Source organism: Parastagonospora nodorum, assembly GCF_000146915.1.
Source record: "Parastagonospora nodorum SN15 chromosome Unknown scaffold_1, whole genome shotgun sequence".
In the NCBI taxonomy this organism is placed as follows: Eukaryota; Fungi; Ascomycota; class Dothideomycetes; order Pleosporales; family Phaeosphaeriaceae; genus Parastagonospora; species Parastagonospora nodorum.
Genome location: NW_001884549.1, coordinates 373,597 through 386,591, shown reverse-complemented (window position 1 = coordinate 386,591; position 12,995 = coordinate 373,597). Strand labels below are relative to the sequence as shown.

General features: G+C 53.8%; 7 protein-coding genes across 7 annotated transcripts; 2 read left to right on the top strand and 5 right to left on the bottom strand.

The window, feature by feature from the left end:
* Positions 1 to 145: 145 nt before the first annotated feature.
* On the bottom strand, positions 146 to 2,540 carry SNOG_00164 (hypothetical protein). Its single transcript, XM_001790806.1, has 6 exons — positions 2,446 to 2,540; positions 2,316 to 2,395; positions 2,093 to 2,241; positions 1,476 to 1,820; positions 575 to 1,417; positions 146 to 523 (listed from the first exon to the last, which is right to left on the bottom strand). The coding sequence occupies exons 4-6, from the start codon at positions 1,591 to 1,593 to the stop codon at positions 297 to 299; spliced, it is 1,188 nt and encodes a 395-aa protein (XP_001790858.1). The 5' UTR covers positions 1,594 to 1,820; positions 2,093 to 2,241; positions 2,316 to 2,395; positions 2,446 to 2,540; the 3' UTR covers positions 146 to 296.
* A 252-nt stretch (positions 2,541 to 2,792) lies between these two features.
* Positions 2,793 to 3,625, bottom strand: SNOG_00162 (hypothetical protein; the record flags this gene model as incomplete). Its single annotated transcript, XM_001790805.1, has 3 exons — positions 2,793 to 3,062; positions 3,112 to 3,421; positions 3,548 to 3,625. 3 exons carry the CDS (start codon positions 3,623 to 3,625, stop codon positions 3,034 to 3,036), a joined length of 417 nt encoding a protein of 138 aa, XP_001790857.1. The 3' UTR covers positions 2,793 to 3,033.
* Positions 3,626 to 4,115: 490 nt separating this feature from the next.
* Positions 4,116 to 5,078, bottom strand: SNOG_00161 (hypothetical protein; the record flags this gene model as incomplete). The annotated part of the gene is made up of 1 exon (XM_001790804.1): positions 4,116 to 5,078. The coding sequence occupies one exon, from the start codon at positions 5,076 to 5,078 to the stop codon at positions 4,116 to 4,118; it is 963 nt and encodes a 320-aa protein (XP_001790856.1).
* A 1,222-nt stretch (positions 5,079 to 6,300) lies between these two features.
* Positions 6,301 to 7,570, top strand: SNOG_00160 (hypothetical protein; the record flags this gene model as incomplete). Its single annotated transcript, XM_001790803.1, has 3 exons — positions 6,301 to 6,414; positions 6,466 to 7,037; positions 7,090 to 7,570. 3 exons carry the CDS (start codon positions 6,301 to 6,303, stop codon positions 7,268 to 7,270), a joined length of 867 nt encoding a protein of 288 aa, XP_001790855.1. The 3' UTR covers positions 7,271 to 7,570.
* A 354-nt stretch (positions 7,571 to 7,924) lies between these two features.
* SNOG_00159 (hypothetical protein) lies at positions 7,925 to 9,457 on the bottom strand (the record flags this gene model as incomplete). The annotated part of the gene is made up of 2 exons (XM_001790802.1): positions 7,925 to 9,169; positions 9,371 to 9,457. The coding sequence occupies 2 exons, from the start codon at positions 9,455 to 9,457 to the stop codon at positions 7,925 to 7,927; spliced, it is 1,332 nt and encodes a 443-aa protein (XP_001790854.1).
* Positions 9,458 to 9,849: 392 nt separating this feature from the next.
* SNOG_00158 (hypothetical protein) lies at positions 9,850 to 10,229 on the top strand (the record flags this gene model as incomplete). The annotated part of the gene is made up of 2 exons (XM_001790801.1): positions 9,850 to 9,863; positions 9,914 to 10,229. 2 exons carry the CDS (start codon positions 9,850 to 9,852, stop codon positions 10,227 to 10,229), a joined length of 330 nt encoding a protein of 109 aa, XP_001790853.1.
* A 223-nt stretch (positions 10,230 to 10,452) lies between these two features.
* SNOG_00157 (hypothetical protein) lies at positions 10,453 to 12,683 on the bottom strand (the record flags this gene model as incomplete). The annotated part of the gene is made up of 2 exons (XM_001790800.1): positions 10,453 to 12,381; positions 12,435 to 12,683. 2 exons carry the CDS (start codon positions 12,681 to 12,683, stop codon positions 10,453 to 10,455), a joined length of 2,178 nt encoding a protein of 725 aa, XP_001790852.1.
* Positions 12,684 to 12,995: the final 312 nt, after the last annotated feature.

The window sequence follows — 12,995 nt, the reverse complement described above, 5'->3', positions numbered from 1 at the left end:
GCGGCTCTGAGGTTGAACGCACTTGGGACGACTGTGCTCTACTTCATGCTCTAGAATTCTGAACTAGCCGTCCAAGACCAGCAGCTTGCAGGCAGAGGAGTGTGTACTGGTAGCACCACAGGTAGACCACGATGACAAGTAATCACACGAATTAATGAGCGTTCAGTATTCTTCATATATACTTATATCCAGCAAATATGTAATCTCCTCACAATATTTTCATCCAGTCTCCAACTCCACATTTCCCCGCTTCATCCCACACTTCAACTCGCCTTGTTCTACGCCACAGAGAGTTCTCAAAAGAATTTTCCCTTGTGAGATACGACACTGCCATGCTCGAGCACCGCGTCATTCTCCTGCTCGTCAAACGCACCAAGACGTGCCGTATGTCTCGGAACCGGCTTGTCGAACGCATCGAATCGATGACCCTTGACTCTTGCCATGATCCAGAGAAAGCCAATGCGAAGCGCACAAGCGCCAAAAGCCCAGAGAAGGCCACCGAATGGGGCAGCAACGAAAGCACCTATTTCCTATTAGCCAGACACACCAGTAGTCAGAATTGCCGTTGACTTGCCAAAAGCGCTCCAGTCGTTCGCATATAGTCCGTTTTCCAAGAGGAGTAATTTACCGGCTTGAGTGACATCACCATCATAGTACACCAGTCCAAACAGGAAGATGGTGAAAATGCCTCCGAGACCACCGATCACGAAGTCAAAGCCGCGGTACCAGTAGAACTTCTCAGAGAGTCCGATGACCAAACACGGCACCACTGCTGCACTGACCAAGTCGCTGATCAGGAAAATTTGCAGGATGTCTGGACTGCGTAGCGCCACGACGACGACTGGGATAATGATGAGGACTACGCAGCCTCTAATCACCCAGATGTTGAGCTTGTTGCGGAACAAGTCGTTGGATCCCGTGCTGACCATGGCGGATTGGAAGCTGTCGAATGCGGCGGTGGACAGAGACATGACCATGACGAGTACGACGCCAACTACCCACGAGGGGAGTTGCTGCAGCAAGAGAAAAAGGGAGATGTATCCCCCCTCTGCATCACCAAGTTGCAACGCGCCGGACCACGCAGCCAGCAAACCTGCCACACCAACCAGCGTCAAGATAACCAGCACGCCAAAACTCGCAAGACTCACGCCGATCCACAGATCCTTGTCAGTGCGTGCGGCGAATGTGCGGAGCCAGAAGCCAGACAGAAAGAAGTCGTTAGTTAGAATGGCAACGGGCAGGATATAGATGAGTTGCCAGCCGAGAAGACTGGGTTTGAGATAGCCCGACTGATCAATGAGGGAGCGATCGATGTTTGTTTCGACACCAACGGCGATGACGCCCATGATGATGAGGCCGAGGACCATGACGCCTTGGATGTTGTCGGTGAGGAAGGAGACTTTGAATCCGCCGAGAGCTTGCATGTCCCATGTTAGCAACCATTTCTTCTGTTCATCAAGTACACGGGGACCTACAGGTGTAAATGGTAGTGACAGCGCACTCCACGATGACGACTGGAAGCCCATTCAATCCCGTCAACAGCGTGACAATTTGCTGCAAAGCAGACAACTCAGCCACCATGTACAGAAACATAGTAATCAGTGTACACGCGCTGAGGAACAAGCCTGCAACAGCCCCATACCGCTGCCTCGTCCATTCAGTCAACACAAACCCCTCAGGACACTTGCGTCTGATGATCGGGCCCAGCGCGCCGAAAACCAATAACGGCAGCGACGACGACAATGCGTACACCAGAAGCCCCTGGACTCCCGCGATTGTCGCGATTTGGGGATACGTAAACAGGATACCGGATCCCAGCGCTTCAGGATGCCTATGTCAGCTGATGTTTCCGAGGTGGAGGGGGGTAGGGGAATGGGAAGATAGCGGCAGCACGTTCCTCACGCAAGTATTATCTTGATCGAGTTCTGACGGTACTTCTCAGCTCCACTCTCAAACCGGCGCAAGACCAAGTTTAAAAGCGTCGCGCCCGCAGTGTTAAGCCGCACAGAAAGCCCTACCCTCATGACTGACCACGAGAACGTAATCAAGCCATGATAGGTAGGAACTCCCGTTCGAAATACTCAATACGAACCTGATCATCGGTCTTCCTCATCGACCTTAATACTTTGAATTGCGCTTTTTGTTTTTCCTCTTGCTTCCAAACGTCGTTGCCGCTGCTCTTTCACACATGTGCGCGGAGGCACTCACCCGAAGCGATGAAGTTCAGAGCAAGCGGTACACCTATGTTTCGTCAGCATCTTCCTATTGCGATCCAAACTTTTTGAGGAAAGAGAGTAGTGCGTGTTTTTGCTAACCCTTTTGTGTCCGATTACTCGCCAGCCAGTCTAGCTTAGACTGGTTGCGCAGGCGGAATGCAATGTAGCACCCGACGACTCTGGTCTTGTTAATCGTTACATCACTGTCGGCTTCCTGCATGGATCTTACAAGAAGGCGCCAAGGGTCAGGTAGATGATGGCATTTGATGCCGGTTGCGATGGGATGCCCATGATGCTAACAATCTCGTTTGTTTGAAGATGCAAGAATTTGGAGGGAGGACATGCAGGGTTTAAAGCTCCAAGATGCTGGGAAAGATTTTTGGGGCGAGAACCCCGCGCTTTCCTGGTTATGGTGCTAGCGCGGGCTGGCGAACGGTTCGGTCATCATGTCAAAATGGTTAGGAAGCGTTCTAGTCTTGTCTACTACGGGGTGTCTCCGTGGGGGTACGGGTGTGGAGGTTAGTCATGCATATGTCAACCGATTGCTCAATGTTGCCGAGAAGAAAGATGATTGTTCGAGAGAGCGGTATAATGCTTCTGAAGTGCTCAGACGTGATATTCATTTCTCCCGCTGTGAAGGGCACGTGGACTAGAATACTAAAACCAACAATAACGCCTCGAACGCTCCATACCGCAGAAAATGCCGCGCCCTAGGGATTTTCATACCTTTCGTCTGCCATAATCATCCAGCATCCGAATCCCCGTTCCGTCGCGTGCGTAGAGAAAACGTGGGCGAGATACTACTCCCCCGTCTTCCTCACCAAGCATGTCTGTCCCAATTCGGATCTGTCCATGTATTAGCCCTATCCCAATCCGTAATTCACCCAAAACACACCCTGCACAAAAGCCGCCAACACCTTACTCCCTGTCTGCAACAGCGGATGCCCGACAACAATCTGCAGGAAGCGCTGCAGCCCCTCTCTTCTATGCTCAATAACATCGTCGGAGAAGCGATTCGTCAGCACCTTTCCAGGCAGCGGAGGGATTGTGACGCGCGCAGATTCGCGCTCGAGGATGTCGCGGAAGGCTTCGAACTCGTTATAGCGCCGCCGGACGGACGAGGACTTGAGCTTGAATGCGGGGATGTTGGTGCGCATTACGATCTCGTAGGTGGTGTACATGCCGCGGCCGACGCCTATTGATCTCTATTAGCACTCGCCATCCCATGGAAATGTATTCCTTGGGACGTACCATGTGTCATTGGATTGCGAACCTTGTGCACGCGACAACGTGAGCTCAGCAGTTCCGTCGCGGGTGGTGGGTCAACATACCTCGATTTCAAGAAAGTTCTCGGGGGGCCCGTAGAGCTCCTCGAACGACTGGGAGCGCGCATCAGGAAGCGACTGCATCTTTGGCGGCGGTGATGGCGGGTGGAGGGAGGTATGGCGCAATGAGGGCAGTTGGGAGCTTGACATGGGCGGGGCTAAGCCTGCGTTCGCGCGCTATTGGCCCGGCGCACGTGTCAGGCCCTGCGTCAAAGACGTCGCTGCCAGCATGTTCGGAGCAGTTTGGCAACACTTGGGATGGCTCGCTGTGATAGTTGCTCGCTTATCGGAGTGAATTCCTACTTCTCGGCCCTTTCTTACAGCCACGACGTCACGCTAATCCAACGTCAAACCCTTTCTATCAGCAACAACGGACTACAACTGCGAAGCACATACCGACGTTGTCGAAAAGCAGGAACATCACACTAAAGAGCAAAGATTGAAGAGATGATTCAAGTTCATTAACTATGATACACGGATTTCAAAGTACTCGATGGTACTGGGGTACTATGGGGGTATTCGTAAACTTCATTCCTTGTGTGCCCGTTTTGCTTCCTCCGCTCCAGCAGTCCGCTTAGCGGTACGTCTGGTTTCCGCCAACAGTCTTGGAGCCGTCGAGGTCAGAGTCGACGCGAGGGTCGAGCTTGTTCAGCATGTCGCTGTTGTGGGGACCAGCAGTGGTGTTGCTGTTGCCGCTACCAACGGTGGCGCCCGTGTGGGTACCGTGAGTGCCCGCCAGACCAGCGCCGGTGGTGCCGTGAGTGTTGTGGGTGCCGTGGGTACCAGTCAGACCGGATCCAGTGGTGCCAGTGTGGGTGCTGGAGCCGTACTGGCCAGCACCGATGCCACCAGCACCAGCGGTGTTGCCAGCTGCGCCATAGCGGTCAGAGTCGACACGAGGGTCGGCCTTGTTGCCAAGGTGCGTTGAGTGAGGACCAGTTGGGTCGCTGTAGCCGGTTCTGTGGGTGGTGTTGCCGGTCAGACCAGCGCCGGTGGTGCCATGAGTGTTGTGGGTACCCGTGAGGCCTGAGCCAGTGGTGCCGTGAGTGTTGTGGCTACCAGTGAGGCCTGAGCCAGTGGTTCCGTGGGTGGTGGTTGAACCGTAGCCGCCTGCGCCGGCAGTGTTGCCAGCAGGGCCGACACGGTCAGAGTCAACGCGGGGGTCGAGCTTGTTGGCGAGCTTCGAGTCGTGGGGACCAGTGGGGTCCGAGTGGTGAGTGTTGCCGTGGGTGCCCGTTACACCGGTGTTGTGGGTGTTGTGGGTGGTGTGGGCGCCAGTGAGGCCAGTGGTGCCGTGAGTGTTGTGGCTGCCCGCGAGGCCGGGTCCGGTGTGAGTAGTGTTGGAGCCATACTGGCCAGCACCAACACCACCGGCGCCAGCAGTGTTGCCAACAGTGCCGATGCGGTCGCTATCAACGCGGGGATCCGCAGAGTTGGCAGCGTGGGAAGAGTGAGGGCCGGTGGGGTCGCTGTGAGTCTTGTCCTTGTGGAGGACGTTGTCGACCTTAGCCTTGATCTTGTCCATAGTTCCAGCCATGTTGTATAATAGGTTGGTAGTGGGGAATTGGTTGTTTTTTGAAGTGTTTGCTTGAAGTGTTGAGTTATGGTTGTAGTGTGATGGAGGAAAACCCTCGAGCCGGCATCCCCTTATATACAGCAGTAAAGGCAGGAGCTCCAGATCTTTGCTACGTCATTGCATCACAAGGCAGTTGCACAAACAGAGGGGAGGTAGTCGGCTGGGCTGAATCCCTGTTCCACGACTGCTTCGTCTTCATGCGGCAGGCTTGATTCAAACGCAGCATCTGTAAAACGTCATAGTCACTCAAAGAGGTGCAAGCTCTACGGTGAGACAAGCTCTGCGGCCAGAACTCGGTTCTTCTTCCCTTTTGATCATCCAAGCCCTGGCATTTCTTAGGGTATGGTTGTAGCAGCCACACGCATTGGCTGCTCCCGCCGCCACAGACCCTGTTTACAGTAAGGTTAAGGTGCCAAAGCTAGCTTACAGTCCAATTTAGGCGCCAGCGGGGAACCGCACGTGGATCGCGCTGCGTCATTTTCTCGATAATGTGCATGGAAATGTGGGGAAAGCACAGCTTAATTGTGACCTCAGATCCTGCTTTGCTCCGTTTTTTATCAGATTCTTGCGTGGCCGTGCATGATTGATCATCGAGATCAATTGAGGATCCCTGCTGAACACAGCCATCTGTGGCGGTGCTGACGGCTGATGTGAGTTCACCTGCAGGTCTAGAATGCGTTGGTTCGGAAACGCATAGTACGTCGGATGCAGCGCCTTAGAAATGCATGTCTGATCGTATCTGGATAGGTGGATGATTTGCCTCTAAGTGGTTCCCATGCACATTTGGGTCTTGGTTCCTTGAAATTGCCATCAAGTGCTCTGCCATGCTGTCGCAGTGTGAATGACGATTCGTGACGTACCCTTGCAACTTTTCTTGAACTTTTCGTTCTAGAATTCATCGCAACGTCGCCAACTGCCAGGTTTCAGGTCCCGGGACGTCTCCCCGGAGGATCAATTGGCGGTCTGTGTCGATTGCGTGCTCAGATCTCCCTTGCTTGCTCGTGCTGTCGCGAGATTGCATTAAAATGTGACTTTGCCATGACAAGTGAGCTTGGGCCGCCGATGACGTCGTAGCAAACTTACCACCCCTCCAACACATGTGCGTTCCACCGTCTATCACGACTGACCTATCCTTACCCAACTCCTACGATCTTCAATTCGGCCCGAATCATCCGTCGTCACCATGTCTGAGAGAGTTTCCAACAAAGTGAAAGAGGTCGCGAAGGAGGACTTTGATCAGGCCAAAGCTCTCGCTCAGGATGCGATCCGCTCAGCCGCGTATCTATACCCGTTCAAGGCATGCGGCTCCGAGCTCAAACATGGAAGACCCCACTAACTTCATTAACAGGGCATCTACTACTTCTGCGCAAACCGCACACTATGGCGACCTCTCGCGGCCAAGCTGGTCCCGACCATCTCGCTTGGATTGGGCGTGACCGTCTTCATGTTCGCCGTCACATATGTCCCGCAGGCGGCGATGCTCACCATCTTCAATGGTCCGCTTGCCATCTTCACAACCGTTCTGCTCGTGCTCAGTGAAGCCTCAACCATCTTCTCCGTGCTGAGCAAGAACTTCCTGATCGATGACGCGCTCATCGACACGTTCGATGGTACGCTTTTGTGTCGCAATCTACACTCCCTGGTCGAGAATGAGCGCCAGGTCAAGTCTGGAGGCGACCCCGTTGCGAAGTTGGGCAAGCTTGTCTCCAAGCCCTTCGCCAAGTTCACCCCGGCGGCTATTGTCCGCTACTTCATGTACTTGCCGCTGAACTTCATCCCGATTGTTGGGACAGTGCTGTTCGTCATTCTCCAGGGCCGCAAGTTTGGCCCCACTGCACATGCGCGGTACTTCCAGCTCAAGCAGATGAAGAAGCAGGAGAAGGACCAGTTTGTCGAGAAGCGTCGCGCTGCATATGCCAGGTTAGTCTCTTCCACACTACGTTCCGCTTCAAGTCGGCTAAAATGCAAGTAGCTTCGGTGTCCCAGCCGTCTTGCTGGAGCTTGTCCCCATTGCCGGCATCTTCTTCTCCTTCACGAACACTGTGGGTGCAGCACTCTGGGCTGCTGATATGGAGCAGAACCAGCAGAGCGGCGGAAGCTCCACTGCGCCCAACCTGCGCAACCAGGCTGAGCGCGCCAGGAAGGAGTTGTGAGATACCTGATGTGTTCTTCGAGATTACGTTTGACATGGTGCTGATTGCTCAACCGAAGAGATTTTGATACGTATGTCCGCTATGGGCCAGAAGGCCAATATCGTTATCCTTGGAAGCCTCCGTAGGCACGAGGCAATATGCTTGGGTGGCCATGATCCGGTCTGAGACATGTATATCAAGCCATGATGCCACATTCGAAGCGTGTGCTTTGGATGCCATGGAAGGGGCGCATGATAGTATACCCGTCACATGCGATACCTAAGTAGCATTAATAGTGTAATGATACATACCTAACGATCACCGCGAATATGGGATATGTGACCAGGAATGTCATTGCTTTGAATCGCTAAGCAAAATTGATGGGCATAGATGTTGTCGAAGAAATTGCATTATCGTCTTGCTAAGATCACTTGCTGGAGTACACAATGTGCTCGTACCCGAATCGCGAACATCTCGAAATTGAAGTGCTTCATCTTCATCTAGAGCCGCGAGAATGATAAGCTGTCGTGGTCTCTTCGATCTCATCTTCAGAACTAGACTAGCGCAGCTCAACCGCCTTTCCCATAACCAACTTCCGCAAGGCCAGTAAAGCACCCATGGGCTTTTGCCGCTTGATAAACCCTCTTCTTCTTCTCGAATCCGCACCAAAGGCCCCTAGACATCGTACATCGAATCCACCCACGGCTTGACACTACAAAGCCCAAACTCCACCGCCTCCTCCGTGCGAATAGTCCGACTGCCCTGACCGGGCACAAGATTGACCCACTTGTCAAACAGTGTATCCGCGTTCTTCTTGCCCAATCCTTTCGCCACAAGCTCCGGATCGTTCGCTACAGCTGGCTCGATGCCTGCAACGCCACCGAACACGAGCAAAAGGTGTTTGAAGGGCTCCAGGACTTTGTTATGCGAGGAGGAAGCGTTGTCGGGCAGGATAGAGTGTATTGGTATACCGCGTTCGGAGGTTCCAATCGTGTAGTCGTAGCCGGAAGGATACTCGCATTCTGAGAATACTGATGAAAGCGAGGGGGCGCGGCGTACAGTGTAACCCCAGTAGTAACCACCTTCTTCACGCGGAAGGCTGTTCGCGCAGGCGATAGCATCGATGGAATCACAGTCAGACTTTGACATGTTGGGCCATGATGCTAGTGGGTCTGGGTTGCTGAACCGCACGGTGGTGCGCATGCCTTCTTCGACCGGTGATCCTGCAGGAATGGGTACGCGGATGGGGTAAGGCAGGCCAACCTCTACGTAGGCGTAGTCTAGAGTATCTTGACTTTTCTTGCCCTTCTGTGTCGGTGCAGGTGCTGGAGCTGGGCCGATGACCATGCCCTCACGATACTGGCACCACTCATGACTTCTAAGGTGATGTGGCATATCCATGCTAGGCAGCATGCCTGCTTGCTCCAGGTTCTTGTGGCGAGGGAAGAGCTTCATGCGGAGATGAGGCGGGCATTCTGCATATGACAGTACATGGTAGAGAAACTGATCCGGGTTCTGCCAGGGCTCATCCTCTTCCAGAATAGAGTCCATGACTTCTTGCTTAGACAGCTGCTTCCCCTTCTTGCGCATGTACTTCGGAGCCACTACGCTAGGGACGTTGACTGGATCATCGTCGAAAACCACAATCTCGTCGACGCAGAATACAGCTGCAGCACGCGCAATCCGACCGACTTGAGCAGTCTTGTGATCGGGCTTCTTGGCGTTGTTGAGCCAGCTACCGGGCAATGCGATGCTGACTGTCCAGTCGCGGGCCCCTTTTGGGGTGAAGACTGCAGTGGGTCGTGATGTGTCGATTTCTTCTTCTTCTTTGTCTTCGTTTGCCCTCCTCTTCTTCATAGGGCTGCTGCTGCTCTCGCCATTTTGATTCTGGTGGATGACGACAGTTGATGCCTTGCGCTTCTGCCTTTATATTAGCTCTATAGCCTTATATACACTGTTTAATAGAAAAGTATGCGCAGATAGGTAAATGTGTTTAAAGTGCCTTAGAGCATATAGTTACTGAAGTAGTCTAGCCTTACAGCTATACAGCCTCTTCTTATTAAATATGTAGAGAGACATTGCCTCTACATTTATTCTTAGTAATACACTGTTTTAACTTACTTTGCTTCCTACGCCTGTCTCCTCACCAGCGCTGTTCTTCGTCCTTAGCTTGGTGTTCACGACAGTGCTATCGCCATCTTTCGCCATCGCGTTCGTGATTCAGTCTCTGTTCTGAGGAGCGATAATTTTAAAGTCAAAGATTAGTTATAATGAGATAGGTGTAGCGATTAGGGCGGAGTAGACATATGCGCTGAAGTCAGGTGCCCGCTAATATCAAGGTAAAGGTAGCTTAGGTAAAGGCAGACAGGTGAGAGAAAATTCCGCGATGTTCAATCGCAAATCGCACGAGTCATGCGCGTCCTGCATTAGCGCCCGCTCAGCATCCTTGTCTGGCGACCAGGATTAGGCAACCGCGACACGGCGCAGCAAACTCCAAAGTCGTCTGCGCCTTTACTTTAACTTGACCTTCCCTCCTATACGCCGCTTTAACAAACTCATATGCAAAGAGTATAGGAGAAGATATACTTGCGCAACTCACTATGGAAGCACCACCGTACGTCTAAGCGTCCCCTGCATTCCTCCCCTCACACTAACACCATGCAGTAAATCCCCCCTCACCTCCCTCACAAGCACCCTAACATCCTTCTTCGCCCTCTACTTCACTACCCTCTTCAGTCTCGACTCATACACTGCCGCGCGCAACTCGCCATTCCGACCTGCTAACCAAACCCTCCCACCCGCCAACTCCACACAAACCGGCGCGCGGTCAGAGTACCAGGCGGGCATGCACGGCAGGGGACGTAGAGGCCCGGGTGGAGGTGAGCCGCCGAGGGGAGGACGGGACGTTGGCGGTATGAGGGACTCGGGGCCCGCGGTGGGAATGGGGGCGAATACGTCGTGTGGGGCATGCATGACTTGAGGAGCGTAGGAGGTTGTATATGCGGGTTGGGGAAATAAACATTGGGGAATTTTGGCGACGAGATTTTGGCGCACACATGGACATGGAACCACGGCGGCGTAAGGCGTTCACAAAGACGTAAACTGGTCACAAGACTTCGATCTGAAGAGTTGGCTTGCTTCATGACTTTTCGCGCAGTGCTACTCGGTACGGTGGGTTGGATTGATATTATGTACAATGCAAATCATGCGCCTCGTCTGACATTCGTGCTCATCAGCGTGATCTTCTTGCCCTTCTTCTTCTTGCCACCGGCCTGCTTCTTAGGCGCTTCCTCATCACCTAAAGACATGGCTTGCACCTGGGCGATGACATCGTCCTCTTGGAGCAAGTCCTTCTCCCAGCCCTGTAGCCATCCATCATCAGCGTCATTATCTATCTGTGGTCCCATCGATGGCGATGCAGCTGCAATAGCTGCAGTGCCCCAGACAGTGCGCGGGGCAGACGGGCTGGTCGATGGGGAAGCTAGGGAGGCGAAGCCCTCGCCACGCCTGGTCGGCCACGGCGGTGAAGTCGAGTTGAGATCGCCATCAACACCATGCGCATCTGAGACACTACTAGGCTGCAGCGGCTGGAAGTCGTCCGCTGAGAACCTCTCAGAGATGCTTGGACGCTTCCTACGCCCTGATGCAAACTCGGCATACTCTGCCTTTTCGGCTCGTAACCGTGCTTTTTCTTCTCGATTATCCTTCTCCGTATGTTTTTTCCTCCGCCGCTCAATCTCGGGTTTAAACTTTTCCAAGACTTCGGGCGAGACAGTATCGGTCCAGTCGCATTCTAGGAAACCTACTTCGCAGCCATATGGGAGATGTGCCAAGTACTTGGTCCGCTTTCGTAGCTCGTCATCAACGACATGACCAGTCGAGACATGCTCGACCCTGGGCAGGATGGTTGCTGGGAATGAAGCGAAATTGCCAAAGGCGGCTTTGAGGATGCGAATGTCGAGCGGCGAAAGGTAGTAATGGAACAATGCTTGATAAAAGAAATACTCCGATGGCGTGTTGTGGTGTTCGTGCTGTTGTCGATTCCGGATCTCAGCGAGCGTGGCCGGTATGCTAGTCCTTGAGGAGTGAGACGACATTGACATAGTCCGTTGCTGACCTGGAGCAGGCGCAGCTTCTGATGATGGAGCAGGCGACGTAAAGTCCTGTCCAGACTTGGTAGCATTCTGGATGCTGTACATCTCCGGCACTGCAGCGGAATCTTCGTTGAACACAATGGGTGCACGCTTGATCTTGGGCTCTGTAGGCTTGGTAGGCATCTCGGGAGGGTTGCCAATACCTTTGGTCTTCTCTTTCGACTCCCGTATGCTCCGCACGGCCTTGCGCATCCATTCAATGTTGTCTTCGCCGAACATAACTTCGTCTTCCTTCTCTTGCTGCTGCAGTCTTGCAATCTCCTGGTCAAACTGCTCCATCATGTAGTCTTCTCCACCGCGCATGACGCGCGCATAGTCCATAACTTCAGCGGCGAAGTGCCAGGGTATATCTTCGTCCTTGCCCAGCGCATCTGCCCCATCACGCGGCATGGCCAGCGTGCTTCCAGCTGGTCGCACCACCAAGCGAAGGACAACGTCGCCGCCTTCCCGCGGCGGCTCGCCCTCCTGCCCAATGTACCACCGGACAGGACGAGTTTCGGTAATGTAGACTGTGTCAAAGCACAGGGGGCACTTCTTTGAACGCGCTCTTTTCTCGGGAGCCTTGCCATCGTCCTCAGAATGCATGTAGCGAATAAGGCAAGGCAAGCAGAATATGTGACCACATCTGGCCATCCTCGGGGCTACCGGAGTCCCGAGGCAGATGGGACAGGAAGCCTCTTGCGAAAGTTCGGACGCCAAGATCTGCAGGACATTATTCCAGTCCAGGTGGATGTCAGCATCAACGCTCTGGGCGCGATAGTCGCCACGCGGGTCGACAATAAAGCGGTAGTTGGCATGCACGTAGCGCGCCTTGTCTACGGCATGATAGCCCGAACCCAGACCCCAAGTCGGATTCCGGCGGTTGTTCCTGCCATAGCCGTGCGATTGGTGGTTCTGAGGCCGTGGCGGCAGACTGAAGTTCATCAGGTGAGTGATGGACGTCTGTCCCTTGCGGTTGTTGAATGGACGCATGGCGAGCTATGTACTCCTGTCAGCCACTCGTCACACTACTATGCGCGCTCAGTACTTACTGACTCAACAATAGCATCCTCGTCGGTCGCCCTGAAGCGCTTGGAGCCCTTGTGCTGCTTCTTGCCCTGCTGGTTATTCCGAGGCGTGGGAGAAGCGCGACTCGAGGCCCCTGTTCCGGAGCTACCCCGCTGCTGGCCAAAGAAGTTGACGGTGTTGAGGGTGAGGGGCTGGTTCTGCGAGGGAGAGGTGGGGCCAGAGGATGCAGAAGCTTTCGAAGAAGACGCGACTGGCGGGGGGTTGGAGGACATCGTGTTGCCCAATCAAGGGTCCACGATGGGTGCGCGACGATGACGATGACGCTCTAGAGCGCTTGATACTGCTGTCGTCAAAGCGAGGGCGAGATGGAGAGCGTCGCGCGGGAGGGGAGGAGAATGAAGGAAAGGTTCACGGCGGTTCACGACTGATTGGTTTGGTGTAGTGTCTGGGTCCCCCAAAGGGTGACTTAGGGAGATGGAGTCAGAGAGTGGCGGCCGGATAGATGACATCGGACGGACGAAGTCACGTGTGCGCAACGACGTTTGCGAATGCAGCAAGCGTAGCCGGTGCAGCTTCTGCAAAGG